This window comes from Centruroides vittatus, unplaced genomic scaffold (genome assembly GCF_030686945.1).
Source record: "Centruroides vittatus isolate TY-2023 unplaced genomic scaffold, ASM3068694v2 scaffold_3315, whole genome shotgun sequence".
Taxonomy (NCBI): Eukaryota; Metazoa; Arthropoda; class Arachnida; order Scorpiones; family Buthidae; genus Centruroides; species Centruroides vittatus.
In genome coordinates this window covers 614670-629645 of record NW_027122703.1, presented here as the reverse complement: position 1 = coordinate 629645, position 14976 = coordinate 614670, and the positions used below count along the sequence as shown (strand labels likewise).

General features: G+C 32.3%; 2 protein-coding genes across 3 annotated transcripts in view; both read right to left on the bottom strand.

Annotated features, from left to right (window-relative positions):
* The window catches only part of GluRS-m (putative glutamate--tRNA ligase, mitochondrial), a 35295-nt gene extending 23230 nt beyond the window's left edge, over nucleotides 1-12065 (bottom strand). Inside the window, exons 1-4 of one of the 2 annotated variants that reach the window (XM_067286442.1) lie at nucleotides 11774-12065; nucleotides 9574-9684; nucleotides 7648-7695; nucleotides 499-657 (exon numbers count right to left, since the gene is read on the bottom strand). In XM_067286442.1, the coding sequence (XP_067142543.1) occupies nucleotides 499-657; nucleotides 7648-7695; nucleotides 9574-9684; nucleotides 11774-11974 (519 nt within the window). In that variant the 5' untranslated portion in view covers nucleotides 11975-12065. The remainder of the gene's footprint in view (nucleotides 1-498; nucleotides 658-7647; nucleotides 7696-9573; nucleotides 9685-11773) is intronic. The other variant, XM_067286443.1, reaches the window with a different exon arrangement.
* A 408-nt stretch (nucleotides 12066-12473) lies between these two features.
* On the bottom strand, nucleotides 12474-14976 carry LOC136988456 (peroxiredoxin 2-like). Its single transcript, XM_067286302.1, has 3 exons — nucleotides 14903-14976; nucleotides 13062-13201; nucleotides 12474-13018 (listed from the first exon to the last, which is right to left on the bottom strand). Exons 1-3 carry the CDS (start codon nucleotides 14974-14976, stop codon nucleotides 12474-12476), a joined length of 759 nt encoding a protein of 252 aa, XP_067142403.1.

Sequence of the window (14976 nt, the reverse complement as noted above, 5' to 3'; positions counted from 1 at the left end):
TATTATAACGTAATAGCATTAAATTTATGCTCGATTTACCATGAGGTTAAATGTTAACACTGATATGCACAAAATCACACCTTTCTTACTTATTCCAGCAATGTTTACTCTGAATTAAAAACGTTTTCAGCCACATTTAGAGACCTTCTTCAAGTAAAATGACATTCCATTTATCAGACGTTTGAAAAACAGAGAAACATTCTACAAGTGTTATGAATTTGATTTTGTGCATATCAGTGTTAATTGAAAGTTCCAGTTTATTAACTAACTTTATAGGGTTAAGAATGTTTTATTTACTTATATACTTAATTTATCATATATATAATCTTACATTGAGAAATTTTAAAAATAATTAATACATTATTTAAAGTTCTAAATATTCAAATACCTGAAAAAAGAACCTATCATACTTTTATATTTTGCTATAAGATAAAAAGCAAAATATAATACATGGACAAACTCTTTTATTAAAAGTTACCTAAATATCATTAACCTCACCTTAAATCGAACAACGTATGGCTGTCCTGCAGACAACTTATCGTTAATTTCTTGTTTACTTAGATTTCTACACATATTATCATAACCAAACTTTGGAATTCTCTTTTTTCTTAAATCAAGTTCTTCTTTAGTGCAAAAACATCTGTAAGCAGCATTTTTCTGAAAAAGTAATGATCTTAATTCTCTTTCATACATTTTTATAATATATTACACTTATTATTATAGAATTTTCAAGTAATTTATTGTACACAATGCACATAATGTTAATTAAATTTATTGTGTGCAACAAATTTAATTAATATTGACTAATAAAATTTATTATATCGTCACATTAGACTTATTCTTAATAACTTTTTAAATAAATTTATATACAAACACAAAATGATATGTACCATACAAAAACAAAAGAATGTAAAAATAAAAACATGTTATTCGGAATCAAAAACTACTGCACAGTTAAGTGACAAGACAGTAAAGTAAATATGCAAAAATTACCGAATAAAGATTAATAGTAAATTAATAATTAATTGTATTGTCAATAATAATGATTATACTGTAGTTCAATTAGTAAATTAGATAGGGTAATATATTAAAATTACTGAAATATGTGCTGTCTTACTATGTATCTTCATAACGTTATAATTGTATAAATTTTTAAATTACTGTATTGTTCCCAATATAGTACATTTATTTTTTGAAATTTCTACTTCTCAAAGTAAAGAGTTGTACTATATGCAAGAACATTCTTTCTAACCAACATATAGTACGATCCTTATACATAGCATTATTGCAATATCTTGCCAGTAGAGGTCTGTTTTACTCTGCTCACACATTGTCAATGTGATATTTCTTTTATGTATTGGGTTGTTCGGAAAGTTCGTAGCGATTTTTGATAGCCGACAGTTGAGACACCGATTGACGCAAAAATGATTAGAATTGTACAAACCAATGAATATTACGATAAATGACCTTGAGACGCGTCCGTTACAAAAAAACCGTTAAGATTATTCAAATAGCGTTTAATTTGGCTCATTGCAAAAATGGATGCGAACAACGTGCATTATCGACACTTGTTTCTTTTCTTTTTTCGTAAACGCAAAAATGCTGTACAAACAGCAAAAAAGATATGTGATGTTTATGGTGGGAGTGCTGTATCAGAATCAACTGTTCGAAAGTGGTTTGCAAAATTTAAAACGGGTAATTTCAGCCTTGAAGATGCTCCTCGCTCAGGAAGACCTCCTGTTATTGAAGAGGACCAAATCAAAGCATTATTGGATGAAAACCCTCATTACACAACTCGAGAGATTGCAGACATAGTGAAGTCATCAAACAGTACTGTATTTCAACATCTAAAGAAGCTCGGATACGTGAATCGTTATGACATTTGGATACCTCACGACTTAACGGAAAAAAACTTACTGGATCGCATCTCCATTTGTGATTCTCTTGAAAGACGAAATGAAAATGACCCTTTTCTGAAGCGTTTAGTGACAGGTGATGAAAAGTGGATCATTTATAACAACATCAGCCGAAAACGATCGTGGGGTAAGAAAAATGAATCACCATTAAAAACTCCAAAGGCCGGTCTTCATCCAAAGAAGGTCATGCTCACTGTCTGGTGGGATTGGAAAGGAATCCTGTACTATGAGCTGCTTCCACAGAATCAAACAATTGATTCTGATAAGTATTGTTCCCAATTGGATAAGCTGAACATGGCAATTAAAGAAAAACGTCCGGAACTGGCCAATAGAAAAGGCATTGTGTTTCACCAAGATAATGCCAGACCTCACACGTCTTTACGAACACGCCAAAAATTATTGGAACTAGGCTGGGATGTTTTACCCCACCCCCCTTACTCACCCGACCTTGCCCCGTCGGACTACCATTTGTTCCGTTCTCTACAAAATTCCCTTCATGATAAAAACTTTGATACTTTGGAAGCTTGCAAAAACCACGTGGATCAGTTTTTCGCGGAAAAAACTGGAAAGTTCTACGAAGAGGGTATCATGAAGCTGCCCCATAGATGGCAACACGTCATTAAAAACAATGGCGCATACATAATGGAATAAAAGTATATTTTTAGTATTAAAACAATTTCTTTTATTTCTCTTAAAAATCGCTACGAACTTTCCGAACAACCCAATAGTTTATAGGTAAGAAGGAATGGGAAATGAAGAATGTGTTGAAAAATGAGACTCAATATTTCAGCAACCAAACAATGGAATTCAAAAATCATTCCACTCGAATTTCGAAGACATAGTTTTGAGATATGCTCAAAATCACAATACAGTCAAACCTGTTTTTATGCGGTCTTTTTTTGTGCGATTTTTTAATGCAATTTTTTTTGTGCGGTATAGTTGGCGACTAGTCTCGTGCAATTTGTCATGTCTCACGTTGACTTATTATAGCTAAATAAACTTATTATAGTAATATTATTGCATGAATATGCGAAAAATGAAATAATTTATTTTTTAAGTCAACAAAACACCACCTGGACAAAAATATGTAAAACAGACGATAGAGGAGACGATGCAGTCAAGTGCTGACATCTGTTGTCGATAAATTCTATTTCGTACGGTTTTGAGTTATTTTCTACGTGAGACTTTTTTATGTGGTCCCTATTCACCGCATAAAAAAATATATTTTTAATTGTGTTGCGAAACCTATTTTTTATAGTCACTCGTGAAGTTTCGTGCAATTTTTTTTATGCGTTTTTTTTATGCGGTCCCTATCCACCGCATAAAAACAGGTTTGACTGTAATTGTCAGGCAGCAAAGAAATTCAAAACAACAGAAGCAAATGCATGACACTGGTAACTACTTTGTAGTTGATTCTGCAGATGTAAAAGTAAAAAGTCATACTATATTTGATTCTTTTTTTCTTTATGAAACACTCCTTTAAAGTTGGGGGTCATACTATATTTAGAATAATACAGTATTATGTGTGATTTTACATATTTATTATATTGCATTTTATAATAAATTAAGTTTTACATAGTTTCATACAAATTGGTCTGTTAATGTATGACAATTATTCAAAAGTTTTCAAGCTAGCACTAACCTTTATCTTTATCTGTTATATAAGATCTGTTCAAGAAAAGACTGGACTTTTGTCATAGCATGCAAACCATTGCATTTGATCAAACTCTGGCAAGTGGTGCTACTTAGAGGCAAACTTCAGTAACACAATGCCAACTTGGCACATTGTAATACTCTGATCAGTTGGAGATAAAGATGTTGAAGTAAACACATGCAGTCACTGCTCTGAAAAGTGAAGATTAAGGACTTTAAAGAGCAATATGTTTGTGTGAAATTTTGCTTTAAGATTGGCAAATCTTTTACTGAAAACATAGGCTTTGCTTCAGCAGGCCCACAATGAGCTGTTTGCAGTGTCATGAGTGGTTTAAGTATTTTAAATCGGGCAGAACATTGAGGAAGATTCAAGATTGGGACAACCAATGTTGATTGTTGTTTTGATTATCAAGGCGTAGTCCATCATGAATTTGTGCCACAAGGTTAGGCTGTTAACAAGGAGTTCTATGTAGAAGTTTTAAGAATTTGAGAGAAGATGTGCAACAGAAGAGGCCTGAGCTGGTTGCCTCATGACAACATGCCACGCCACACATTTCTGCTTGTTGGCCAATTTTTGAGTACAATACAGGAGAGTACAGGAGTGGGGAACAATGGCCACTAACAATGTGGCCATTCTTTCCCACTCCTGTACTCTCTAGACTTGTACCTTGAATACTTTTTCCCATTTCAAAAGTTGAAAACCACCCTGAAAGATGTCATTTTCAAAATTTAGATGAGAGTCAACAGAATTTGCAGAGACAGCCAAGAGCCATCTCACAAAATGAGTTCCAGAAAGCATTCCAACAACAATGGAAAAAACAATGGGCATTGCAAGCAGAGAGGAGTACTTTAAAGGGGACAAACATGTATAATATTGTAATCACAGTAATAAAGGTTGTATTACAAAAGTCTGGTCTTTTTTGAACATACCTCATACATTAATTTCAAAACATTTTTGGCCTTAAGGAAATCATTAGCAATTTCCTTAAAAAAACTAAAAACGTTTTGTAGTTATCTTCAGTTGTTATAAAGTGCATCCCATAAATATAAAGGCACAACTTGTTATGAAAATAAAAGCTAAACTAATCTATATATATATAATATCGAGACGAGTTGATGATGATGATGATAATGATCATAATAATAATAATAATAATAATAATAATAATAATAATCATGCCAGAAACTATACAACACATCACCTCTGGTTGCAAGCTCTTGGCACAGACAGATTATTTACACAGACATAACCAAGTAGCAAATATAATACACCAAGAGCTTGCAAAGAAACACAAATTAGTAGACATCCATGAACCATACTACAAATACATTCCACAGACAGTATTGGAAAACGACACGCACAAAATGTACTACGACAGAGCCATAATCACAGATAAAACAATTTACCACAACAGACCAGACATCACACTCATTGACAAACACAATAAAATCACATACATTATAGACATATCCATTCCAAACACTCACAATATACAAAACGCATGCACTGAAAAAATTAGCAAGTACACAGAACTCGCCCAGGAAATAAGGCATCTGTGGAGGATGAATAGGGTGCTTATTGTACCTGTTGTTCTCTCCTCTACAGGTGTCATACCACACACACTACACAAAAGCCTGGGCACATTAGAATTGAATAGAAACACATACATCACACTACAGAAGGCCACTATATTGAATACATGTCATATTGTGAGAAAATTCCTGAATACAGACACACACACTGATACACTTCTTTAATTTCTGTTTTGGTTACTATGCCTTGACTTTGGTCCGGCATAGTACTTAGCCACCGGTGTTAACCGAGTATATCTAACTTAACCCAACATAATAATAATAATAATAATAATCAGTGCAGAGCCCAAACAGATAGGAGTTGAAAGTTCAAATTTGGTACACAGTTAGGGTACGTCACGAGAACACACACTAAGAAGGGATTTTTTGAAATTCCTCTCCACAGGGGAGAGAGACAAGATTAAGTCTTAACACTTCCATCAACAATGGAAGTGTTAAGTAACAATGGAAATGTTAAGTAACAATGGATGTGTCAAGTAACAATGGAAGTGTTAAGTAACAATGGAATTGTCAACAATGGAAGTGTTATATAACAATGGAATTGTTAAGAGAAAGCGACATACAAGATGCAGATACAGTTTTTTTGTTTTTATGGGAAATCGAACATATTTTTAGACCATTCTAAAAATTCTCTAATTAGTCCGGAAACAGGGGGACCCAATTCTTGCATTCTGTGAAAATGGGTAAGGTTCACTATAACGTAGTTATCTTAATCTTCACTATCGTTACTTTTGCCTGAGCAATGCCAGGCCTATCTGCTAGTTATTATATAACAAAACCAATTTAATTTTGAGGTAATTACAACTTATAAATAAACAAACAATATAATTATCTGATTTTTTAGTAACAACTTAACAATAAATTAATTTAAATCAAAATCATGTTTCTGGCTGTCCCAAAAATATAAAGACAGGTTCAGTTTTCTAACAATAGAGGTCATACGGTACTACAGTATAACTACCATGTATTTCAAATGTTTATTTCTGTTACATATTGATGTAAATAAATTGTTTTTTATCATAGGATATGCAAAACCCTTAACAGATGTTTAAAAAGGCAAGATTTCAGTTTTAAGAGATGAAAATTATTCAGCAAGAGCAATTGCAAAGAAAATTAATCATTCTCCAACTGTAATCAACAATTTCATAAAGCTTGGAGACAAATACGGACAAAAGAAATCAACAGGTCAACCTTCAAAGCTTACAAATAAATGAAAATGTAGTATTTTGAGGGAAACCAAACATCTTTACGAAAACTAGCATCAAAACCAGAGCTTAATGTATCAAAATTTACAATTGGAAGAATTGTTAGTACATGTCAGCCAGCATCTCATCTATAAGAAGAAAAAGCCTGCACCATCACTAACCCTTTCTATGTGCAAAAGTGCTTGCAGTGGGCATGGGAGAAAATGGAATGGACAGACACACGGAAGCACATCATCTGAAATGATGAGAAGTTTAATTTCAATGAAACAGATGATTGGATTTGTTATTGGAATGATTCGAAGAATGAGGAAGCAATATTTTCAAAATGGTATCAAGGGGCCATTTTGAAAATGATGGTATGGGGTGGATTTAGTTGATTTCGCAAAACAAATATTGCATTCTTTAGTGGCCGAATGAATGCAGATTGTTATCAAGACATGCTAGAAAGTTATCTTTTGCCTTGGGCTGATGTAAATGCTGGAAATTGTTGGTTTTTCCAACAAGATCCACACAGCTAAATCAACTTATGAGTGGTTTTTAAGTAATGGAGTCCCAGTTATTGATTGGCCAGCTCATTCCCCAGATTTGAATCAAATAGAAAACCTCTAGGGAATCTTAGCTAGAACTGTATATGCTAATGGGTGCCAATATAACAGTGTAGATGAGTTAAAACATACAATTAATATCCACTGGAAAAAAAAATAACTACAATAGTCCTTCAAAAACTTATACAACCAATGTCAGACTGTATCTACAAGGTTATAATGAAAAAGAGGAAATGTATTGGTTATTAATTGATTATTATTAAATATTTGTAACAATACTTTCTACTAGTGATTTTGTATTATGCCTTTATATTTTTGGGACAGTGAGAGATGTGATTTTGATTTAAATTAACTTATTGTTAAGTTGTTAAACTATATAATAACACGATTTTTTAGTATGTTTATTTGTAAGTTGTAACGTAACTACCTCAAAATTAAATTAATTGTTATATGATAATTAGTTTAGCTTTTATTTGCATAACAAGTTGTGCCTTTATATTTATGGGATGCACCTTAACTACATCAAAGATTATTGCTACTTTAATTGCTTAATTGCCATCAGTTTAGATCTAATAAATATTCAAAATTTTATAAAAGCAATTAATAATAGAGATGTTTTGTAACTATGTAATGAAAATAATAATTCAATAAAATAAAATTATCATCTTGTATGTTTTAAATTAAAAGCTATTATTAAATATTTTTGTATATAACAAGAATAGAAATAAAACTTACTTGAATTAATTGATCGACTGAATTCTGATAGAAATGTATTCTTTCTGACTAATCAAAAAAAAAAATTGTTTTAAAAATAAGTACAATTTATTCAAATATTTAAAAGAATTATAACATTGGTTGTATTTAAAATTTTTGGTTAATGTAACCCTTGGTGCCAAGATGGCGACTCGTCTCTGATTCTAGCAATGAAACAGTGGGACACGCATTCTAACCTAACCTATTCTAATAATTTGGTTGCTAATAATTATGGTAATTTATTAGAATAGGTTAGGTTAGGCTAGAACGTGCGCCCCACTGTTTCCTTGCTAGAATCAGAGACGAGCCGCCATCTTGGCACCAAGGGTTACATTAACCAAATTTTTTAATTTCATGCAGGTTTTGTTGTCAAATTTCATTTAAATCTGCTTTGAGATCTTTACTTTTTTATAAATTGTCAATTAATTACAGATTACTGTTTGCTTATATGCTACTTATCAATAAAGTCAATCAAAAATAATAAAAAGCCTATCTATTGATAAATAAATTATGACTTTTATCATTTGTTAATTCTCCAAACGTTCCATAACAAAGACTGGAATTTCTGAAAATTTGACAAAAATACCTTATATGTTCAAAACAAATGTTTTGGACCCATTTAAGAAATCATCTTTAGGTTACTTGTTAAAAAAAATCATAAAAGAATATGAAAAAAAACAAACATGTTCTATCACTATTTTATCAGAATAAGTTTTTTCTTAGTTTTTTTATTCCAAATAATTATTGGGTTGTTCGGAAAGTAATTTTGTTTTTTCCATAGAAAAATAAATGCAATATTCTTATAATAAATAAATATTTTATTGAATTATATATTGACCATTTTGATCAAATACCTGTTGTCATTGTTTCTGGTAGTAGCATGATTTCACATTCATAAAAATTTTGATCGTTGTTTACAAAAAACTGATCCAAGTGATTTTTGACATTGTCATTTCAAGTAAACGTCTTACAGTTAAAAAAAATTTGTATAGACCGGAACAAGTAATAATCTGAGTGTGCCCGATCTGGCGAATATGGTCGGTATGATAACACATCCCATCTAAGCTATAACAGTTTCTGACGAGTTACCAAACTTGTGTGAAATTTGGCATTATCATGGTAAAACACTACACTTTGTTTGTTGATCAATTCTGGCCTTTTCTGTTTGATGATATTACTCAATTTGTTTACTCGATGGCAGTACACTTTCGAATCAATTGTTAAATTGTCTGGTAAAACCTCAAAAAAAAAATTTCTATAAAATCCAACCATAGAGAGCATCTCTCGTTAATAACATGTGGAACCCATATATCGAGCTTTGAAACGAAACCAATTCGTTTTAAGTAATAATAAACGGTTCAATTTAACAGATTTAATCTCTTAGTGATTTCACTTGTTGTTATACGGCAGATTGCTTCAATCGGTACCTTTATTTTGTTTTCGTTGGCTTCAAATGGCCATCCAGAATGTCGTGTATCTTCGATATTAAAATTGCCAGAACACAATTTTGTAAACCAATTTTGGCATTGTCTTTCTCTCAACACATCTTCTCCAAACATGTACCACAATTTTTTCTTGTTTGAACAGCATTTTGATTTTTTAGTTATAAAAAAGCAAAATATGCCGAAAACGATGCTTTCGATTTTCCATATTTGATGGGTCACCGAAGAAAAACAATTGTACAGAATCAAACAAAATTTTTTACAAATAAGCTTTCAAATGTCAGCTGTCAAAGTATATAATGAAAATGTGGTTGAAAATAAAATTGGCTGGTAAAAATACATCTAATTCCTCTAGTAATAAAAAAAAACGAAATTACTTTCCGAACAACCCAATAAAATTGTTTAAACAAAATATTTTAAAATATAAAATTTCATTCTGTAAAAAATAAAATATATATATATTTACTTGAACATAAGGAGCATAAGGACCTCCAACATATGGACTTTCGTCTGGAATTAAACCAGACCAGTTTAATATTTCATTTAAGTGTTCTGCAGCACCAGGAACTTTTCTTTTCTGTTTTACAAATTAAAATGTAATGAACTTTAATTATGGAATGAGACTAATAATTTATAGAAGATTCATAAATTAATGAAGAATATTATTTTCAAATGGCTGGTCTTATTAATTAATTTGATCTGTGTCATTTTGATAAGCTAATATGAAAAATCAATTTAAGATAAAAAATAAAAAACATATTGAAAATCAATTTGCCACCTATCAAAGACTTTCAATAATTTTTAAGTAGATTTTAATAACAATTAAGTATTTATCTTATCTATATTTTTATAAACCATCAAGAATATTTAAATCTCTGTATCACCCTAATAAGACCGTAGCAAGCCGTATCGTTAACCTTTTCAATGACAATGCTATGTCTCATTTCCATAACATTGTGAAACATAGGCAAAACTAAATTTTGTTAGACAAATTTTTATTGAAAAAGAGGCCCAATCAGAATCTGCTAGTGAGAAGCAGAAAATCCAAAAGGTAAGAGAAAAAACACAGTTACCCGATGTTATTATGGATGGAAACTCCCATTCCAAGAAATAACATCCCTTCCCTTCCACCTCCTCTCCACCCTCCAGCTGTGTCGTCAAGAGTTCGCGGCACAGATAAGGTTGAATTAAAAATTGTCTTTCTCTTATTTATAAACTTTATTCATTGTTCAGTTGGTATGTTATAACATAATATTACATTGCATTTGTAAGCATTTTTATGGATGAAATACAGCTAGAAAACTAAACAAAAGGTTTTGTTTTGGGTTGGGAACAGATGAACCCATTTTACATTGTTTCTTATGGAAAAATTTGATTTGGTTTGAGAACAAATTGGTTTCTGAACAATTTTAAGAACAAATTAAGTTTGTAAACTGAGGTCTGAATGTATATTTAAATTTTAATTTGTAAGCTATATTCTAGTTAAAATGTTTCATTACCATATAAATTTTGTGTTTATTTTTAAAATGGGTAAAAGTTTATAATTACTTCATCACTAATAGACATGCTCTAAACAAATAGAATTTTTTAACTCAAACAAGCCTTCTGTACTAAAAGACTGATGTCTTTACCATCTTGCCTCTCCAGCCATTATGTATATATTGTAACATATAAAGAATCAAGAGATTTTATTCATTATTAATTCATATTAAATGTTCAAATGAAATAATTAATAGTACTTGATTGCTGTTCTGTCAATTAGTTGTATGTTCTTCAGAACTTGGCATAAAGTTGCTATTGAGAACAAATAATATGAGAACACTCCTTTTGATGGAAAAAGTAGATTTATTTTCTGTAATTTACAATGGGATTTCGGGCTCTGTGCCCCTTTTCAGTCATAATTTTATTATGTATATCTGGTAAAAATAAAGATAATTATAGTGACAGCTGGAATGACTAATTATTAAACTGTAGGGTAAAACGAGTAAAACTGTAAAAATAAAAATATTTTGGTTAAAATGTATAAAAAATTTGACTAATAAAGATAGTAAAAACAAAACCCATAAAAACTGGGGTTAAAAACAAGGTTTAAAGGCTTTCACTGTCTGACACTGACAGTGAAAACCTTTACACTATGTTTTGTAGTATTGCATTTGTTTATTAAAAATTTTATTGATCAGCACCAAAGAACAGCATTGAAGAGGTAGTAAGCCAAAGGGAAACTGTGGGGTTTTGTAGTTACGTTTTTACCATTCTATTGTATTAAAAGTGGTACCGAAAGAGCGATGGTTTTCAAGAAGGTTTGGAAAGAGTTCACTTTACCTTTCAATTTTATTTTCGTGCACGTACCGCAATCACACCAAAAATCCCAGTCTGCGTTATCACCTCATTTGCACACAGGCTTTACTACTGCCTCACCGAGAACGGTCACCGGTCCGAACATAAGAACCCTTCAATTACTCTTTAACTCGGCTTCACTTTCTCAATCATCAGAATTAAATTTTGCATTAACAGATATGTTTCCCCTATTCATGCAACAAAACCCAGCGTATGCTACAACAGCTAGAACTCTTCCCAGCATTGTTCTCCTATGGTCTCACGGCACATCCTGTATTATTTTAATTTCTTTACTAATTAAATAAATAATTATTATTTCATATTGTTACCAAATCAGTGTCTTCTATCCTAAGGATAAATTTCCCTCCGTTCTTCTTGGCAAATAAATAATTACAGAGAGCTGTCCTCAATCCTCCTATATGTATAGATCCAGTAGGACTAGGTGCAAACCGAACTCGAACATCTCCACTGTAAAATCTTTTACATTTTAATGCACAATTAAGTATTTTCAGCGATGAAAACGCTTTCATGTTTAAATATTAAATTCTTCTTGCGATCTTCGCAACCATTCCCGCATCAAATTTATTATCGCCACCTACTGGACAGATTACTGTTTACACATGTGCGACTCGAGTAGTGTTGCCAGATTTGATATGTTTCTAGAGTTTATATAAATACGCTCAGACATCCAAACATACACCTAAACATACTCGAAATTTCTGTTTTCTTTGACTTTTTGAGTTCAGGGGGTCTCAAAACGTCGAGAAATGTACTTCGTTAAGCAATAACAATATTCTTTACGAAGTTCTTAATGAATAAATTAAAAATTCTCTATGAAAGTTTCATTATAATTATAATAATTAAAAAAATAACGACTTAATCTATTCACATAACAATTTTATACAACTTCAATTAGATTTTATTTTATCATTTGATTTATTCAAAAAAGAAATTATTATTCAAATTATTCGAATTTTTTAATTCGATATTTCAATCTTCAAATCAGCCTAATTAAATTCTATCTTTCATTCAAAACCAGAATCGACGGTTTCTCTCGGACTCCGGCTCGACTAATTCCGAATCCATTGGGCATTCTTCAGCATTTCTATCAGTCCGTCGTAAAGCTCTTACTGATCTTAATGTTTCGTCTACGCTTCTCCCTACGCCCGAGTCGTTGATAATAGTTTGACGAATTCTTCCTCTATAGTCTATGATGAATAGAGCTCTATAAGCGCTCCCTTCTGCTTCGTTTAACACTTCAAATTTTCTGGCAATTCGACCGTTTTTGTCAGCCAAAAGGGGAAAGTCTACTTGTCCCACTCCTCCGTGTTTTCTATCGGCGTTTAACCAGGCGCGATGACATACATAACTATCGGTGGAACACGCCACTACTTCGCAATTTATGCTTTTAAATTCGAGTAATATTTCGTTGAAAGTGATTATATCTGTTTGACAAACGTAAGAGTCTATGGGAAAGAAGATGAGAACCAAATATCTTCCTATATAATCTGAACGGCTGATTTCTTTTACTCTTCCATGGATTACGGCAGTGGCACAAAAATCTGGAGCAGATTCTCCCGGATACAAACGCCTTCTCTTTGCACCGCTTCGGTTTACTTTTCATCCGCCATCTTAATGTTATTTCGAATTCTGCCACGTGTAAACGTTCCAACATATTTTTAAACGAAACGATCGCCGGTTCGAGCACCGCGCACAAGGGCGTCGCCAGAGGGGGGCAGAGGGGCAGTTGCCCCTCCCTAAACATGCGAAAAAAATTATTTAAATGCTAAGTCATTTATTGCCCGATTTATAATTCTCGCGCGAAAAACCCAAGAAAATTATGTTTTAATTAAAATAATCTTAAGCTTCTTAAAATTTATGAATCGTTTTTATTTTACCTACATACAATTCATATCCTTCTAGCAGGATCTGCCACGCTACTGAAAGGGCAACTCTTCTTTAAAATTGATCCACACACGTTCAGGAATTCCTCAAGGCCAGGCCTGCACAGTTTTTCCTCAAAGGATTTCCTGAACGTGTGTGGCGGCCTTAAAGACTCGCACAAAAAAACCCTCCCTTGTTCGTTCCACGCGCAAAACAGCGTGTTTCAAGATGACAAAACGAAGATTTCTCTGTAAATTAATTAACTCTTTGTGGTTACCGTTAAGACAATGACAAGAAATATGTTTAGAAAAAGTGAATGTTTATGAATTTATGTAAATTTAAAACAGGATAAGTAAAAAGTTGCAATGGACAATGTTGTTGCTAGAACGAATTTACAAATTGTCTGCAATAATTTAATTCATTAATTATACATTAATATAATTGTGAAGAATTTGATTTATAAATTGCAAAAGTTTCTGTGAAAATATCAATATACCGATTGACGAAACAATAAACAATCGACAATACAAATAATAAGAATGTAATATGACAATCGGGCGTTTTATTTGTTTGATTTCATTTAATGCGGACAGACGAAATTCGCGTCTCTCCGGATTAAATGGGGGCAGAAACCCAAATCCTCCGAGCCTTGACCTCCTCGTGGTGCCCCCGGGATACTTCCTTTCTGCTCCGGCGTAAGTCCTTTCGGTGCAGGACTTTTGGCTTTTTTTTTTTTTTTTCGGTGCCAAGATGGCGGCTCCTCTCATGGTTGCTAAGCAACCAAATTATTAAAATAGGTTAGGTTAGGTTAGAACGTGCGTCCCACTGTTTCCTTGCTGGAATCAGAGACGAGTCGCAATCTTGGCACCAAGGGTTACATTAACCGTTTTTTTTTTTTTTCTAAATTTTGTCAGACTGGAGTATGCAAACAAGGCAGGGGGTACTCTTCCCCGTCGTGTCTCCACCTTGTCGTGGTGGGGAGGCTTGATGATCTGTGCTGCAGTGTCTCGATGGGATTTCTCGTCAGAGTGTTGCCGCCGGATCCAACTAAGAGAGACACACTCCAATGCCGAGCAGGAAGGCATGGTGCAGAGGTAGCTTTCTGCCTTATCTTTGAGTACGCTTTGTCAAAAAATTCACGTGGCTGGTGACATTTAAAATCTGGAGTTTAGAGGAAGTTTCTGTAGTTACTATAAATATACACCGAATTCTAGTCTGTAACAAAATGTATAAACACACCTGTTTTTTTTTTTAATTTTAAGTTAAAAAGCTATAAAAATTACTTATATCTACAGATTTTAAATATAATTTAATAAATTTTAGTAAATTATTATATTAAAATGATTACTAGTTTAAAAGTTATTTCAATTTTTTTATTTCGGACCGTAACAAAATTGTAATACACGGGCTTAAAAATGACTAAAAAGGTATAATAATTTAAGTTCTCTTCTTATTATTAACAACAGAGGACAATAATAGTTTTGAAATCAAATACGGTGGCAATTTAAACAGTGTGTAGTGATATTGGACCCTAGATTTATATTTATATGTTTTTTTGAATTCGTTTCACTGACACTTTAGTGACATATTCTATGTAGTTGAACTGTCCGTATTCGTGAACTTTTGTGTCTTCTAGAAATTCTGCCAT